The sequence below is a fragment of the Sylvia atricapilla genome, chromosome 13, assembly GCF_009819655.1.
Source record: "Sylvia atricapilla isolate bSylAtr1 chromosome 13, bSylAtr1.pri, whole genome shotgun sequence".
In the NCBI taxonomy this organism is placed as follows: domain Eukaryota; kingdom Metazoa; phylum Chordata; class Aves; order Passeriformes; family Sylviidae; genus Sylvia; species Sylvia atricapilla.
Genome location: NC_089152.1, coordinates 13,701,638 through 13,720,952, shown reverse-complemented (window position 1 = coordinate 13,720,952; position 19,315 = coordinate 13,701,638). Strand labels below are relative to the sequence as shown.

General features: G+C 35.6%; 1 protein-coding gene across 2 annotated transcripts in view; it reads right to left on the bottom strand.

Moving 5' to 3' along the window:
* Positions 1-3,347: 3,347 nt before the first annotated feature.
* The window catches only part of CGNL1 (cingulin like 1), a 40,254-nt gene continuing 24,286 nt past the window's right edge, over positions 3,348-19,315 (bottom strand). Inside the window, exons 10-18 of one of the 2 annotated variants that reach the window (XM_066328515.1) lie at positions 17,064-17,216; positions 16,269-16,439; positions 14,944-15,105; positions 14,057-14,146; positions 9,117-9,200; positions 7,864-7,988; positions 7,204-7,312; positions 6,160-6,323; positions 3,348-5,596 (exon numbers count right to left, since the gene is read on the bottom strand). In XM_066328515.1, coding sequence (XP_066184612.1) covers positions 5,449-5,596; positions 6,160-6,323; positions 7,204-7,312; positions 7,864-7,988; positions 9,117-9,200; positions 14,057-14,146; positions 14,944-15,105; positions 16,269-16,439; positions 17,064-17,216 — 1,206 coding nt within the window. In that variant the 3' untranslated portion in view covers positions 3,348-5,448. The remainder of the gene's footprint in view (positions 5,597-6,159; positions 6,324-7,203; positions 7,313-7,863; positions 7,989-9,116; positions 9,201-14,056; positions 14,147-14,943; positions 15,106-16,268; positions 16,440-17,063; positions 17,217-19,315) is intronic. The other variant, XM_066328516.1, reaches the window with a different exon arrangement.

The window sequence follows — 19,315 nt, the reverse complement described above, 5'->3', positions numbered from 1 at the left end:
GTCTCTTCACTTCTTCTCTGGCCTGATGCATTGGGTCTTCCAACAGAGTCTGCACTTGTCACTGATGAAGAACCACAACTGGGAAGGGCAAGAGAGACCATCAGCCATGTACCGTGTTAGAAAGCACAGCACAGCCTGGTAGTCCTGAGACACTTACCTGCAGCTTTATAGGGCTGCTGTGTTGTAAGCAGCTGGCCCAGCAGGGTCTCTAAATGGAACCTTTTCCATTTAGAAAACCGAATTTCCAAGTTTGTGAGCATTTTGAGTTGGTTTGTTACATCTGCACAGATCATAGTTTTCCATTGTGACTCAGTAGTGCTTAATAAGTTCACATTTGGGAGGGACATTTTGATCTAAATTATGAATTTGATCTTATCTGTAAAATAGCTGGACACCATGCACAATATGTACTGAAATAGCAAGGCACAGTGGGCTGTGTTTAAAGTACACACAGCCTAATTCAGGAAGCTGCCTTTCTTTGGTTGGCTGATTTTACAAAGTTTTATTGGACTCACTTTATTTTTTTTCCTTTCCACTTTTCATAGCCATTGTACCTGTTACCCAATAAACCATTTTCTTATTTGAAGAAAACCAGATTTGAAACTTCTCATAAAGAAAGGAAATCTATACTTAAGGCTGTTGTTCCACAGAAAAGACACTCCACAGAGCCTGCTGGTTACTGCAGAGCCAGACCTTCAATCTCAGATGTGTGCCAGGATCCTTAAGAGTGAAGGGAAGGTCAAAATCAAATTATTCAGAACTAGATCCTGAGTTGAATCTTTCCTGCTCTCTATTTTTTCCTTACTTCCCATTATGCCTTTTGGTAGGATCCATCCTAGCCAGCCTGCATGCAACCAAGATGAAAGGAGTGCTTGAAACCAGTGAAAATAGCTTTGTAACCTAACACATGAAGCATTGTTCAGAAAGCCCGTTCTGCTGAAGAAGGAGAAGTACACAGAAGGCAAAGCAAAACTCAGGTTACCTGTAATGAGTTCCTCCTCTGCACTCACATAGAAGTGTTCCTATAGTTTTCTTACTGACAACTTGGAGAGCTTAAACTTACATCATCCACCTGTGCTCTGAATTTAAGTAAATGTTTTTATTACCTGTTCTTCTGCTAATGGCATGAAGCTTCAGGATCTAAATAAAGCAGTAAATTGTTATTAGAAGTGGAGAAAAGATCCAATGTTCCAGCTTACATAAAACAGTCCCTGCTGACCTCCCATAAGGTTCACTGGTACCAACCATTAAAGGGCTGTCAGGCTGCTGCTGAGGTAGGTGAGGCAAACTGACTACTGCACTTGGCCTTGTCTGCTGAACTTCACTCCCCTTCTTCTTAAGTCTGTCTTTTCTTACATGTTAAAAGAAAAACCTGTAATACAAAAAGGCCTTTCTATTAATTTCTATACCTTGCTCTCAATAGCCCAGTGCTCATGAGCAAATTTTGTGATGACAGTGAAATTTCCCTCAGTATAGCATAGTAGGGTCAGGAGGTCAAACGTGACCTAGTCAGAACCTTATGCAAAAAAGGAAGAAATTAAATGTGTTAAAACCCCTGGCAATTTCTAAAGAATGTTGCTCTTTCAGCAAAGTCTTTGAACATTTTGCAATGTTACTTGATAAGTGCAGTTGGTAGAAATTAAGCAGCTGAAATGTGTAGCTCTACTCACAGGATAGGAAGCTCCAGTAAGCTAAAAGAATCAACATTTAATTACTAAAATATGCTGTGTGATCCAGAAAAGGCTTAAAAGCTGAAGCTATTGCACTGTGTAGCTCACTCAGCAAAGCACGCAGCTGGTCTGTAAAAAATGAGAAAAACACATGGCTTCTGGAACAGTTTAGAAAATAATTTATAAATCAGAACAGATTATTTAATCAGGAAAAGGGAATTAAGTTGAGAAGAAAGAGGATAAATCACAGGAATACACAGATTAATCAACAAGTTACAGTCTCATCACCAGGAGCTGTGGGGGGAAACGTGTCTGGTGATTGAACAGTAAAAAGCACAGTGATGAATTAAATATTTGCATAGTACAGGAGTTTCCTTAAATAAAGTGCAGTGCAGGGAAACAGATACAGGGGACAGCAAGAAGATGACCACTTTTGCTTTTTATTTCTTCAGGCACTAACAAGAAAAGTCTGAAAGATCTTAATGCTTTTATGAAAAGGGATGCCTTCCAAATTCAACGGCATTAAAATGCATTATTGTGATTATCTTTAATTTCATTACTTAGTGAGTGAGGAGTCTATGGAAGATGGGGATTTTCTTCACTTGTTTAACATTTCCATATTTTGCACTGTACATAAGCAGCCATGTAAATCTTGGAGCACTTGCCAAAAGTTGGTGATTTAACACATAAAAAAACCTCTTGTAGAAGTAATTTTTCTTCTCCTATCTACAAAAGCAGACTCAGAAAACCAAGGCCATTAATCCCAGAAAGGACAAGAAGTTCACTGTTCACTACAGATTACTAACACTGAGACCGAGAAGCATCCACTATAAAAATCATCAGTTTAGGCTTATAGAAAACATGATTTAGCTTGAGTCTCTTTGTTTAAGAGATATTTTTAGTACCTTGGAAGAAAACTGAAAGTCTGTACACCTCAGAATTCAAGCCACGTCTCCGTAATACTCCAGAAACTCTGATGTTTATGCAAACTTCTAGGCACTGAATGTCTTGTAACCATGTTTCTTTACATAACCCCCCCTCTTGCTTCCTTTTATGGGTCTAGAGCTTCTTCTGAAATTCACTTTAAAATAGATTACATGAAAAAAACAGGAAAATTTTTCTAAACTAAATTTGACTAGAGATGAGCTTTGATCAGAGCAAACAGGAGGTGGAGTGAACAAATAAGATGACCGTAAACTATTATAAATTTTGTTTGTGGCAATGATGATTTTAGCATCACCACAGTTAATATGTATTGAGAAACAGAGCTACCAACTGCTTGGTGAATGAATTGAAATATCCTTTTCAGTGTCTTAAGCCTTTCAGTCATATTATTTGAGAACTCTAAAGAGGAAATGCCACTGGCAAGTCAAATGAACAAACTAAAGTCCTTTTTTTTGAAAACACAGGTGGAGGGGGAGGTTTAATAAGAAGGATCACTGCCAGTAGGAGTCTGCATCAATATTGTCTTCCTCCTTCTAAGATCAAATGAGGAGTCTTCTAGATGTTACACCTGCTTTACAAGTTACAAAGAAAGTAGCTATCCAAAGAGAAGAAAATGCAGAGATTTGTTTACAGCATCAGTATTTCCCAGACAATTATTTTATTGTTATGTTTTAAACACGTTTTCTATATGAAATTCAATTGTCATATCAAGTTATATGCACAAAGTAGAACTGGGAGCACTGACTTCATTTTAAGTGATTTTTTCTTTTACAGTTTAGTGTAACTGGAGGTAGATGCAATATTAAGTGATTTTTTTCCAGTGGTTTGAAATAAGTCTTCTATGAACATTACAGGATAGAGTACTGGGGATTGGAATCAGTTGCTTGAAGTTAAGTCTACATAAACATGCAAATGAAACAACAAATAAATCACAGTAGTTTCTATGATGATTGTCAGTACAGTGTAGCACAGGTCTTTTTGGATGAAAGGCTGTTTCTGTGATGTCAAAATAGTAATTTGCCAATACTGCAAAAAAATTCCATGTGTATGCTACTCGCAAAGATACAAGATTCAGAGACAAAGTATTACAGCTATGCCATTGCTATTATTTCCCATATAACTCACATGATCAAAAGCAAGTTGAAGGGAATTACATGGCAAAGAGTCTGTGATCTGCTATGCACGAATATATTTCTGACCTCGCAGGCAGGAGTTTTCATTTCATGTAACTGGATGAAAATGGATACTGCCATTGTCAGGACTTCTCCCTTAATCACATCCGCCAGCCTCACTGTCAGAGCTGTTAATTTGTTCCCTGCAGCAGATTCCTTTGTGGGAATGATGGAAGCTCCCAGCAACTTCAGTTCAAAGTATTTTTTTAAATTCCATGATTACTTGATCAAATCAATGAACAAGTGCTCGCTAACCTGTAACTGAGGACAAATACTGATAAATAGACAGGACCTAACTATGGTTTCTTAACAACATTTTGTAGTAATGCCCTTTCCTTAGAATTCTAGATTTGCAAAGGAGCAAAACCAGTCTGGTGTAATAAAAATGGCAAAAAATATTTTTAGCAACAAAATAGAAAATGTTTTTAAAATAAAATCTTCAATGCTCTTTCTTTTAAATTTCCCACAAAGTTTGTTGAATAGATGGAAAACCCAAAATACAGATACTTCTGTAAACTGAAATACTAATATATATCGGCAGATATGACCATGCACTGCAATATATCACAAGTAGATGGTCAAGAAGGACTTAGAAAGAAAAATCAGATCACATGCTTTCTGTTTCCCTGGTGCAATTTCTTGCCAGCAGCATAACAATATTTTGTCAATTAACAGATATAAGCATGTACTTAATTCAAAGACCACAAGTAATTTTACTGGTACAAGTGGACCTCTTTAGAAACTTGGAAGATAGGACTGTCCCAATGTTCTCAAATCAGCAGGCCTGTGTAACATTCTGCCTCTGGCAGAACTGAATTCCTTTCAGGAAATGAAAGATACCAAGTAATAACTGACATCACTCTCGCCCTTCTCTACTAAGAACAGAAAGCTTCCCAAATGAAGTTTACAAGGAAGTTGAAGCCAAGCCTGTCTCATCATGCAGATGTGATGTTCCTTTTAAAGTCAACAGGCAGGATTAACATTTGACCTCTAACATACAGAACACATACAATAAAACCTCCACTGGTTTTAAAATATACTTCCTGGCCCAGGAACTATGAATCTGCTCTGTAATGCATGAAAGGTATTCATTTTCATTAGTTTTCTTCTTAGTGAAACCCAAACATAGCATTTAGTATAAACTTAAAGATTTTACATATCAAACTGATTTATATGATATTTGAAACTTTACAAAATAGTACTAAAGTAGTTAATAAAAAGATCAAATTTAAAATATTTACATTTTATACATAATTTCCCCTTACTTACAATTATTAAATAATCTTCCACAGTCTGCTAAATTTTAGGGAAATGCTTTTAATAACTAAAAACTGATTTTGAATTACTATCAGATGGCTTTTTACTTGAACAGAATTTTAGTAAAACCACATTTCCAAGGTGAAACACTTCTCGCATTTTCAGTAGTAGTTATATATATATACACACATATTTTTACACATATATATATATAGTTTTATAATGCAATCCTGTTTTCTATAATAAACAGTGGAGATCTAAATAAGAAAATGGCACAGTATGGATGGAAACATTATATTCCCAACTCTTAAATCCCTTTATGTCATTTGACATCTAGAATATCCAGTTTCTTGATAATTTATGTTATTCTTCCAGTACTTTCAAGGAATTGAATCCCTACTTATTTAGATTTTTGTGTCATCATCTTTTGAGAAATTATTTCCTGCAGGTACTTCACAGAGGCTATCACCATCCGTGCTGAAATCATCATCATCGTCATCGTCCTCATCATCAGAATCAGCCAACACTTTACTTGGTGACTTCTTCAGTCTACTAAAACAAAACCACAGATATTTGCTATTAAAACAGCACATCACACAGAACACACAAAGCTTTAGACATTGACAGGCAGGATTTACATTTTTGAAGGCCGTCAAAGTGCTCTGGCAGGGGTAGTTTATCGTAGACTACACCTTACATGAAGGAAGCACGCACAAGATAGAACAATCACGTCTTCAAGCACCTCTAACTAAAGTGGCAGAAAGAGGAAACTGCAAACTTTGCACACTGGGATGTTCACAGATGGCCAAGGAAAACTAACACAGGAGGACTGTACCTCTCAGCCATTAGGGAAATTTTTACTGCTACAAACGGTAAAAGTGTCAAATCCCAACACTTTTTTCCATTTTATATTCCCTGCCTCAATCTTTGTTCAGTAGGGGGATCTTGGAGAGAAGGCTGGGACACCTAGAGAGTTTCACAGGTGTATGTCAAACTGTGTGTGCTGATGACAAACTTATAGAGGAAGTTCCCAGTTTACAGACTACAGGAGCAAGTGGTCAGGTGTGTGAGAAGTGGTGTGATACAGAACTGGAAGGCCTGACAACTCATCCTACCTTAATTCTTTTTTTGCAGTGTTAAGCTGTCCTTGCAATTGTTCATTTATGTCTAGTTGCTCTTCAAGTTCTCTCTGAAGTTTCTTTTTAGCATTTTCCAGTCTGTCTATTTCTTCTTCAGCTTCTTCAACTTGACGTTTCATTGCTTTCAAACGCAAACTCAGCTGCAATATTTACATGTCATCTGATTAGAGGACTATTTTAACAAAGGAATTTTATTCTTCCAGTATCTATGAGAGGGAGAATAAAGACAAAACTTTGCCAGTGTAGTGACACTGTAATCCTCTGTTTCAGAAATATTTGAAAGCCAGCATTAGACTTTAAGAAAAATAATATGATATGTTCTTTTTACAATGAAAAACCAGCCACAGGCAAAGAGAGCTGCAATAGAGTAAAACAGTATAATGTCTTAAGCAGTAAGAGCTGCTTATCAATTATGACAGAGTAGGGTTATAAGTGTGTATAAGTTAAGCAACTTTAACAGACATGTACTATAAAATACATTTCAAAAATCCAGAGGATTTTTTAAGACCATTCCTGCAATGTATGTCTCCAATCTGAAACACACTGTTCATTCTCCAGGCAGAATATTAACTGTTGGCTCACATGCTGAAACAAACCATATTTTAATTAACAAAGACCTCAGTAATGGTAGAGGATATTGCTATTAGAACATCACTGTGTGTTTAGACTTACAGCCTATATTTAACAGTAAATAGCTTTTTTTCTTTAAACAAAATTTTATGGTGACAGAATATATTACTTGTTGGTGTATTTATAGGATCAATTACTGTCTGTTATTTGCTTTATTTCTTAAATTAGGATTGCTTCTGTAACTGCTTTCTTTTCATAATTTTCAAAATTAATAATTTAGTACTAGACAAAAACATGTGCTGCAATGGCAGCTGCAAATATCACTAAAAGGGAGTTAATAAACAACAGAGTAATCAGAATCTACCTCCATTCATCCTGTATCTTTTACACATGATGGTTTATGCTAGTAGGATTAATATCAGATATTTGCACATTAGTCTTTCCCTCTACCTGGTCCTTCTGATCAGTCAATGACAGATGTTCATCATCTACTTGCAACATTAACTCCTTCACTTTTCTCTCAAGTCTGCGGTTACTTAGTTGGAAATTGGCTCTATCCCTAGGAAAAAAAAACAAAACCAACAAAAGACAGGTTTGTAAAAAAGGAACTGAAATACTCCCAATCCTGATAAATTAATTCCTTAACAGTCTTCTAAGAATTAAATAATTACTTAGGCTCACTGCCTGGATTTACTGATTCCATGCAACATATTGAGAAATTTGTTCATAAGCAGAAATTACTAAGGAGAATTTCTTCCGTCACAACAACATTTAGCAACAAAAATACACTACAAGATTAAACAAAAAGCGAACATGGAAGTGGATGTCTCATAGTACAATTAATATTTCTAAGCCTGTTCCTAATATTAGACTTTTATAAAATAAGGAGCTATGAAACCATGTAAGCAATGTGCCCAGTTTTAAATTTTAAGACAAACTTCTGCTGCACTTGCAGTCAAAAAGAAAATTTGCAATATTTTTATGAAACATTAACCATTTTAATTTGGTAAAAAAATCCCAAGTTAATTGTAATAGAGATTTAATATTAGCAAGAGGCCATACTAACAAACATAAACGCACATGTTTTGATCTTAACATAACTGGTTTTACCTCTCTTCATTTGCTAGTCGTTCTTCCAGCTCTGTGATCCTTGCCTCCATCTGAGCAACAAGTCCCTCCTTACTGGATCGGTAAGAACCCTCCAGGTGAAGGATTCGGCTCTTCAAGTCCTTGTTCTATAGTTGGAACACACTTGGTTAATACACACTTGCTCAGATTGACAAACAGCACCTTAACACCAAATCCATGTCTCCAGGAAGACATACATCACTATGTACAGTGATAAGTGAATATGGAAAGTCATTGAGATATTATGGTTTACTACAAACAAATTTTCTACCACTGTGACTTACTGAAAAGAACTTACTGTTCAGCTTCAGTAAAGTTTTAGGATTAAATGGACACTTAAACCTCAGATAGTTGCAAACCCTTTCCAGCAGTACTTTTTAATATGTCAATTTTTTTTTTCAAATACTCTGGCAGATCTGTCTTATGCTCCATCCAATCCTTTTGTAAAATTCTGTGTTCTTGCCCTGTAAATCACTGGTTTATGGCTAGAACAAGTAGACAAAGAAATTATTTACATCCAATACAACTTTACTTTATTATAGCTATTACTGGGATGTCCCCCCACATTTCTTTACTCTCCAATGCTACTCCTACTTCAAAAATAGTTCTAAAAAGATTTGTAAAAGGAGCCTTTTTGCTAAGATTTACACTTACATTTTTCTGAGGCTAGGTTTTTAATGGGGACCTTGTCAAAGAGTTGACATTAAAAAAAAAAAAACCCAAACAAATAAAGAGTTATATGATGAACAGAAAAAAAAAAGCTCTTTGTTGCAGAAATTCAAAGCATCATCTCAGGTCTCAAATACAGAAAAAAGGACTGTGACAGAAGATCAGAACTAAAGTGTAAGAATGTATATAGTACATACCAGTAGGTGGCATTCTTTTTTCTCAAACAATTAAGATGAGATCAATGTCACATAATTGAAGGCACCTAATTAAGTGTGTTGTACTAACATGTTCTCTAAATTCCCATTACAACCTGGTTTATGCTCTTGAGTTCTTAAATTATACTATGACTTGTTGAGATTGCTTTCCTCTGGATCTCACCTAAGGGCTATGATAACTAATCTTGCTTTCAAAGACCACTGAACTGCAGAAGAATTGTTTACTACTACAGAAGACACTCAGCTAAAATCACAATTACTTGAAATGATATCTTCAATAGTGTTCCTGAAGTACTGTTAAGCCTTGGGCAGAACAGCTCCTAAAGTGGTAATTTACAACCAGACAATTACCTGTCTTTCCAATGAAATTTTGTCACACTCCAAGTCTTGCTTTATAGCTCTTTCCTGAAGTAGCTCTGTCCTCATTTGTTCAATCTATTAGAGAAAGAAGACACAAATTTTAATAAGAGACTTAAATAAATTTTATCTATATTATACTGTGTGTATGTATATATATAAACTACATATACCTATGCAATAAGCAATATGATCTTTCTCAAAACTCAAGACATAAACATGATTTCAGATGAGTTTTACAGCTACAATCTTGGACCAAAATCTCTGCTTCAGGAAGTCCATGTTATTCCCAGTACTCCTTCTAGGCATTTTACACCCACACTGGAAATTGTTGATGTATACCATGTACATTCTGCAGCAAGGAACTGAACTCTAAGCTGTTATGTGAGAGACACATCATGTGGCAGGACACTGAGTTCTGGAACATCACATCCATCTTCAAACATCTTTGTCACATGTTTTCTTCCTGCTTAAGTCAGAATCTCTGAACAGCACCTCACTTTTTAGCTGCTGACTAGTCTAAGTAAAGTTTCTCTTTATTAAAAACAAGCTGGTACTTCAGACAAGTGCCTAGAACTCAGTGAAACACTTGACAGGGAATTGCAGTTTTCTGTATGTATGGGAGTAGTAAAAGCTCTTTATCAACAGGCTCTGCTGCATGATGGATACAAACATTGCTCCCCTCCTCCAGTCAATTTTGTCTTGCACTGGAGGAGCACCAACTTCTAGACTTGGAGAGGGGGTAGGTTTTGCTTGTTTTGTTAAAAGACAACGTTTTCTACAGTTTCTGTTAATATTTCCGCTCCATATTCAACAACCACAAGGAAGATATATTCCATGTGTAAGGATGTTAAAAAGTCAATACAGACTCAAGATAAGAATGCAGAATTAGTTTGTTTTACCTCACTATTAGACTTGATTGGAAAAGGAATTGAGCTCAAAGAAAAACTCTAAACTGCCTAACAGCTGCTACTGAAACTTTGGTGCTAAAGAACAAAGTTTGTAGGGCTTTTAAAATACTTGTCTTGCTTCCAATCTTTCTGATTCCCCACAAGTCTCTAAAAATGCTTTTACAGGCACAGCGAATGTTACCACAGCATTTGTGGTTTACACTGCACAGGGCTTATTATGATAAATATCACTGGGGAACACAGGGACTATCTGTACCAATTACTGTACCTGCAAAAAAAACAGCTGCTAAAGATTTCAGTGGCCACAGCATTCTTCCCTGCTTTACATCAGTTACATAAGAACTTGCATAAACACACCATCCCAGTTAAGCAACTCTCAGTTACAGATTTATCTCAGTAAAGGTCTTTCAAAAGTCCTTGGGAATTCTTGCATAAAAAAATCCAAAAGCAATGTTAAGAATGTGAAGGTTAAACAAGTACAGCAGATAAAAAATTACCCTAGGCCTTATTTTTTAACCACATCATAATATTAAAAAATATATTTTTCGTTATTCAAGGTTAAAGGAAGTAATTTGCACTGTTTCTGCAGCTTGGAAATTGACATATGAATACAAATAATGGCAGCAATGCATGCAGTTGCATATGCTGTGTCACAGGATGGGGACAGAAGAGTAGAAGGCATTCCTAAAAACCAAGGTCATAACAGCTCCTAGAATACCAATGGCAGCACGTAGCTGAGTTCTCCACAGCTGGGTAATTTCTTAAAAGCTCTCATTGTCACATGGAAGCCTAATAATAATAATGTTTTATATGCTATATAGTAAAATATTATACAGTAAAGTATTATTTTATAGACACAAATTAGAATCACATGCGTACAATAGCTGTATTTATTAATGAAATATATGAAAAAAGTCATAATGTGAGGGAGTACATAGAATTTATTCTGCTGTAATTGCTTTAGCAAGGCAGACACAGGAAAAAATACAGCTAAATTTGTGGTAAAATGAATGACTAATCAAAAATGTAGCTGTTAACTGAAGAAAGGGGTTTTGTTTTATGTAGGAACTTGCTTAATGGACCACTCTGAGGTTCCACTGTGCTCTTACTGTGCTCAGAGGCTGTAACAAATTTGTGCAGCCTTCCCAAGATTCAAACTAGGGAATTATTTAGAGGACAATTATTATATTTCCAAGATGACTGCTACTGCTGTTGGACATCTCTTGGTAAAAGCAACCTCACATAAAGGCAGTGGGAGAGAGAAAAAGGGCTATATCTGATTAGGATCAGAAAAGCTACATGCAAATATATACAAGAGAAAAGAAAAGGGCAGCAGATACAATTCTTGCTGGAAGAGATACAAACTGTTTTATTTTCTAATGTTTTTCAGCACAAAATTAACATGCACAAAGGAGAAAAGCAGTTGTCTCCTAAAATGTGCTTGAAGTTCCACTTATTTCACAGCAGTAAGATGTACCAGTTTCATGTTCATACTCTGTGCATGTATCACGTGGGACTTCATGTTCCATCTTCTACCTTTCCTATGTCTAATGCATGATAGTTGTGTTAAAAGAATAAACTATTTCTGCAGCTTAAGGCAACACTTATCACAGCTGGATTTGAAGAATGCTAACAACAAAGAAATGAGAAAAGCAACTGTATCAGATCTCACAAAGGTTCATCATTTTGTGCCAGCTTTAGGACAAAAAGCAGCTGTTGAGTTCATTACAGTGAAAGCAATTTGATTTCTGATAATAATTTAGATGCCATCAGTATTGCTCACTATCTCACAGGTTTGCAGCCTATGTTGCTTGTCAATTCCTAAGTTGTGTGTGTATATAAATATACATAAATATGCCTTAGACAATTTCCAAGTATGTGACCAAAAAACCCAGTGATTAATCAAGAAGAAAGCTAAAGCTAAACAAATCCCTCTGATGCTTCAAAATTGAAAAACAACTTTCATGTCCAGATTTTCATTTCTTTGCTTCCTACAGCCAGTGCCAGCTAAAGAGCAGGTAAACAGCTCTCCACTGGGAACACTTTACCAAAAGGAAGCAAATGATTCAGGTCGGTGCAATTTTATCCTTCTCTATTTATTCTAAAATTGTCATGAAAACTAATAAGTCCATTTTTCACACTTATTGGAAACAACTCTGAAGTCAATAGACTCTTGCTCACATTTTCACAGAACACAAGAATTGATGAGGGTATCGTGAGGATTTTCCAATTATGTTTGCAAAGTCAATACGGCAAGAGATACTTCATTTCACTTGTTCATAGGAAAAAAAAAATCACTTATTAAAATATTTCCTGTCCCTGCTTACTTTAGACTCAAAGAGCAGCTGAATGCTCCAGCTTTCCATGCATGTCCGTTAATGTGCTTTGAGCATTTTGGTCTTTCTAGAGTTACTAATACATTATCATTTAAAAACTTAGAGGATATGACCCACTTTTCCCCAAACTTTTTTTCTGTTTCCACTCTGCTGTGGTACTTCCTAAGAGCAAGGCAAGAGGAGATGAGAACAGTGTGTCATGCAGCCATTCAGATTCAAAAGGGTGTTTAAATTAAAAAAGAATAACATTTCATGGCAAGTGAAATGTGAACTATTAGTCTTGCCAATGTTTATTCAAAGATTCAGCTTTATGTAAAATAGAACCAGTTGTTTAAATTTGTTTTTACTGGAAATTTCAGTATTATAGTTCATTATCAGTATGTTAAAATAACATATTTATAATAATAGTGTTAAAAATGTAGAGGAATACAGATATTACCAAAATAAATCCATTATAATTTTTCATGTCATTATAAATGCTTAGCAGACCCTGAAATTCTCTTTAGTAATTTGACTACTTAGTCATTCTGGCATAAAATCAAAACAAAGCAACCTTTATAACTCATGTGTGAAATGAGAAATTCCAGACCTCAAAATAAACACGTCTTTTACCCATTATGTAACATTTTAGTCACCAGACTGTATTTTAGGTTTCCATTCAGTTTGCAAATTAACTTCCACAGCTATGACTAAAGTACTTTTATCCCAGGTTTACAACACCGGCACAGACTCCAGTATTAAAGCCTTCCTGATTTAGCAACAGCATGAGCCCACATTATTATAGGGCCTTTACATTCTATTTCACCCACTGACTCGGGGTCTGTACAATATCAATGGAACAATAGCAGAAAGCCTTTATTACAATCAAATGGAATCTCTGTAACCTGAGTTCAAATAAAGTAGTTATGGTGCCTTGGTGTCACAAGGATGCATGAGAGAAAGCTGAGCTCTACCTCACTTTAAACTCATCAGCTGTCTCAGTGGAGCACACAGTTTCATTGAAAAGACACAGAAACTAGGATTTTACTTTCTCTTCTCCCTCTGAAGCTACAGCTATTCAAAAGAATGTCCGTAGTTCTTCTTTTTTTCCAGAGAAAGAGAAATGAGAACAGAACAGGTTATGGTGGGTACCTCAATGCTGATTGTCCCCTAAGCTTCTAGGAAATTACTATAAGCTGCAGCACTTCATGCAGTGTTACAGCAGCAGATGTACTGTAATGCGTTATGAATCAGTTTCACATCTTTCAGAAAGCAAAAATAAGGCAAAGAACGTTACGTAAATAATTCCACAATTTCCTAAAGCTCCTCCTCTTCCTTCATTGAAACTAAGAGTCTATTATGCTGAATTATTTTTCAGTATGATTAAAATTGTGATCTTTCAATATAAGCGACTCTTCACTTATACATCACTTACACTACATCAGGCTTACTGGTCTTCAGTCTTTATATGCAACCTGTGTCTGTTTTCCAGTTAGAATAACAGGAAAAAAATGGTCTGTGATGATGTGAAGGGAGTATATTTAATCATGTTTGTGAACCTTGGGTTTTTTGGATTCAAGTGCTCTGCTCAAGTATAATATATAAATCCTATTGTTAAACATTATTTAGTTGATCAGTATTGATCGTGATCCTAATAACACTTTTTCGTAAAACAATTAAATGCAAACTGGAAAAGTTATTCAAGTACCTGTTCTCTGCACCTGCTGATCCTCTCAGACAACAAATCTGAATTATTCTTTTCTTCATCAAGCTCAAGTTCCAGGTGAGACAACTTGTCCTAAGTGGAACAAAGAAAAGCAACCTCAACATACTACTTTCCATCCTCTTCAGATTGCTATTAGGGCATTCTTCTTTAAACTTCAAGAACCCAAAATCTGAAAGACTAAGCTTGGAAACTGAAATGCCTCTTAAACACACAGCAAAAGAGATGGCAGATAGATAAGGCTTTAGAGTGAATTTGTTTGACAGAAGTAAAAGAAATGTTTTGTTTCCTTTTTTTGATCACTCCCAACAATTTCAAGAATATAAGAGAAATTCTGTAACATTTTTGCAGACTTTTTTAGAGTGTCTGCACTACATTATACATTCAGAAGACAAATTTCTTTTCATCTGAGTACAATGACATAGAGATGTTTGTTTATGAAAGTCAAATGACAGCCCAGTTGAACTGAACAGCTATGAAGCCCTATAACAGGTTAGAGTCACAATGTTATTCAGACTTTCTGAAATTAACTGATATCAAAGGTGAAGCAGAACTTATGCTTCTAAATACTTTTGAAGCTCTGAATGATGGGTCTAGAAATGAAAATCATGCAAATTTGCATGATAAGCTCTAGATAAAATTAATTAAAAATAAGTTAATTAAAATTATGAGGGAAAATTATAATTCAGAAGGTATCATGTTACAACAGATATGCTAACAAATCACCTTTAAAATATACCACATTAATTCCTGCAGTAATACTACAAGGATTTTCAAGCTATTTTGATTCCTTACAAGCAGAATCCATGTGAAACACTAAAATTATTTTCATCTCTTCAAAAGAGAAACGAACCCTTAAGAATGCCTCTTACCTCCATTAGCTTGATTTGTCTTGCCCGATCGTCTTTTAAGTGGTTTTTGGCTTCCAGTTCATACTCCAAGCTTTTCACAGTCTGTTCCAGTAACTGAGTTTTTGTTATTGCCTCATCCTGAGCTCTCTGGTGATCCCTCAGGTTTTCTTCCATCAGACGTATCTGAAGCAATAAGATCATGGGAATACACTTCACACCATACTTCCTATAAACAAGGGATGGCAGCAAAGGGGACTCCCCTCAAACACGACAGATCTGGAAGCATGACAGGAATTCCATTGAGTTACTGGCTTTTCACAGTAATTTTTGTTTGATCCACAAGATGGCACCAAGAAAATAAACTTGGAGTATGACCTATCATGAGATGCTTCATGCTACATGTTTTACACTGACAATCGTCCAGGTGTGGTTCTTAAAATTTATTTATTTTTACTAAGTCACAGTAAGACAAAATTTTGATAATGCTCTAAATGGTTTTACCTTTGGAACTTTCTCTTTTCAGCCTCCCAATACTTGAGCTTTTAAATAACTATGTAGTTTATATGTCTGATGCACTTTGATGACAGCATTTTACCAATGACATGATTACAGATACATATATACCTATATATATGTAACTATTAGATACAGTGGGACTACCTGCTGAGGACAAAAGTACCCTATTCAACAACAGTATGTCCTCAATAATATACAAAAAACCTTTATGGTACTTTAAAAATATATATATAATAACTGAGAGAGGGTTTAGGTGAAATCATGACCATTCCTTGTGCGTGTAACTTAACTTATAACACCTATATAATATGAGAGGTTTTCTCTTTAAACAGTTTGCCACATTCTTCCTCTGTTTCAAGTGCTTATTTTAGTAATGAAGCTATGATAATTTATTAGTGAATGTTCACAGAGTTTGCTACCTACTGCTAAGTCCTGATACCTACATGGCTTGGTCATGAATGTTTGTTTGTTTTTCCTAAATAACTGGTGGGTTTTTCCTAATCAAAAATATTTCTAAATTATCAATTCCTTCAGTAGCAGGCATTAAAGAGCAGCAGATCATCAATGGAATCCTTGTCATATTGCTTAAGGTGCATTCATTTGTCAAACACTGCATTTATCTGTCCTAAAGAGGAACTCCCATTTCCCCAGCAGAAATAACATGCTAATCATCACCACAAAAACTCAAACTCAAAAGCTGAGATCAGCCTCTCATGATGTACATGAGAGTACACAAAAGCATGATAGCAAACCTGTATTATCTTGAAAACTACCTGCACTGAATTCTAGGTCAAAGCTGAGAATTTCTCACTGGATTTATGGGTCATTACCTCATCTTGCATTCTTATGTTCATCAGGCGTGATTTTTCTACCTCAATGTTTTTCTCCTTTAATTGCCTCTGCAGATCTACAAATTCCCTGCGATTTTTCTCCTTGTATTCATCAAGTTGGCTCTGAAGCTCCAGAGCTGATGTTCTTGAGAGCTCCACCATTTCAGACATCTGGGCAAAAAGTACATATACAAAACCTTTTATTGTGCTTAATACAACAAAAGTCTTTTTCCTCCAACTTCAGCATTCAGTTCAGTATTTTCAAAGAGAAAATTTATCAAATATTCCCAAATAAATTAATTTCTATGCAGAAGTGGGAAAACACAAAACAGTAAAGTTAATTTCTAATAGCAAGGCTATTCTCTTTTTGTCTGTGAGCAGTTCTTCCAGCTGAGTGATACAATGAACTGCACAGTCACACTTCACTATGTCAGTATTAGCTGTATAGTTTCCACGTAGATGGCACAATAATTCTGATGCAGAGATTTTGAGAATCAGCTCTGAAATTCTGAAATATCATGGTACTGTACATGAGAACTGAATTCAGATCTGGGATCTGGTTTATACAGAACTCATTTACAATGTCATTTTGTGACAGTCGTTTTCCAATCATTGTTCCAGGCCTGAAAGCTTTTAATAAGAGCCTCTTAAAGGTTAAAGAAACTAATATTAAACTTTGCATTTTACTTTATTTAACACATTTAAAAAGATAGAATTCTTCACAACTTGCCCGTTCATTTACTTCTATCTGTTAAATATTCAGATCCCTGCAGCCTCTTGGGGGTGAACTCATACCTCCTCCTGTAACTTCTCAACAGTCTTGTTCAGTTCCAATCGTTCAGTCTCCATTTCATTCTTTATTTGCTTTAACTGCTCCTTCTGCTGAGTTTCATCTTTTAATTGCTGACTTAACTGCTGTCGTTCCTGTGAAATGCAACGGATGTTCTCCTGCAGTAGATTTAAAAATACACATAATAAAATGTAGACCAACTTTTCTAATGCCTTAAAGGTAGGTTACTTAACACAGTAATACCAGCAGCTGCTGTAAAATTAAGACAAATTTCAGGTTTTACAGTTTGCTAGCTCTTACAGGACAAATACTGATATGTCATGCTAGAAACAACTGAATGTCCATTTATACCTCTTTTCTTAACTCAAGTATTAAGACCATGATGCAACGGGAATGTTGCTACCAACTGTCCAAATGCTGCAGTTTCCTCAGTGTCTGCCCGTTCAGACTACACTACACAGAATTTCAGTATTTTAAATCTAGATGCCCTACAGGACAGCTTCAATGGTCAATTTAAGTATAATCTCTAATTTGAGTGCCCTTCATGTACAAAAATCTTGGAGCACTTTTCAGTGGAATTGGCTGGTCTGTCACAGTGTAACTGCAAGTCAGGCAAACAGCCTGGCAGTTGCCAATTTAAAGCCAATCGTTAGTGGCAATTAGTTACTTTGTGAAAAAGCTAAAGTGTTATTACATGAAAAGAGAACAAAATGGGGAAAATGAAAAGGAGTAATTTGTTTTCACACTAACTTAAAAGATTATTCTGATATTTCTCTATTTTTTCCAAACAATACTAGTTCTCTTTACAAAATTAGTAATTCATCTCAGCTGGTAAGTGAAAATTAAGAATGTATTTCAACTTGCAATGCTCTGCAATGCTAATTCTAGATGCCTACCATTATCTATCACAATGAAAAGAGAAACTTCCTATTTTTCCACCCACTGAAAGGATCCCATGTTCTGATTGTTTAATTTAAAAAGCACAGATTACTTGATGCTGCCATCCATAATGTTGGGAAAATTGTTAGTTTTAAGATATCATAGTACCATATATGCTATGCTTAAAGGGCATAATAATTAGGTCATTTCCCTTCTCAGTGGTAGGAAAATGTCAAGATGTATTTCATTTCCTGAAACACTGCCCTAAACAGAAGTGGCTACCCTAAAACAGAGGTTAGAACACAACACAAAATGATACAAAAATACTTTTCACTTGAGCATCCATAAACAAAATTTCAATGTAGAAGATTTTAGATGAAAGCACTAATGCAAACCATCTACTACAATAAAGTGCATGCCAGCTTTAACTTTTCTGACTAGAAATCCAGAATGGAGGAGAAATAAACTTGACTGTTTCCAGTAACTGTTACAGTTCTATTGGTATTGTCATCGTTTTTCTTTTTCTAGACCACCATTACAGTAATTTGTGTTATGTAAAAAGCAAGATGGGACAGTCAGGAATTACATTTCCACTGGGATACACATTATTACAGTGCCAGAGTTTGTCGTCTACATTGTCAATGGTAACACAAGGCCAAATCAACCTACTGCACAACATTATTCATTAGAACAACTCTAAAGACAGAAAGGCTGAATTGTTCTAAACAAAAGGGCTGCTGATTACATCCTGAGGTCTGTTAGTGCTCATATCCGGTGGACAAGAGTGTAGAATCAGAAAGAGGATTAAATTTGGTGTGCCAGAATTTAGACATAAGTTGTGAATAAAATGTCAAGACAGACTCTCCTGTCACCTTCCCTAGAATTCTTTCATTTGGAGACCCTGCTTGGAGGCAGCATTATTTGGCATGATGCCCTGAAGGATGCATAAACAAAAAAAATCCCCACACTTTTCAAGCATCTTAACCCAAAGCTAATCGGGATGCAGGAGATGTGTATGGTTGCATTGATCCATGTTACACAGCAAGGTCGAGTCAGACTGTGACAGAAGGGAGTTCTTAGGGGAGTGTGCTAAATGCAAAATGTGCCCCTACAGTGATTGTGCAGACTACCAGTGATACAGACAAGTAAATGAAGGGAATCAGTGAGCAGATAAACAGATTTAAAATTTAAAAAGGAAAAAAAATAAAGAAGACAACCACAAAGCCTGACCAAAAGCCTCAGATGTAACACTTATTCATGAAGTTACAAGAAACATCAGCTTAAAAACATCATTTTGTGGAAACAAAACTCACCCCTATTGTTAAAATCTTGTATTTTTAAAGCACATTCAATTTTAAAGACATAGAAGTATTCTTTT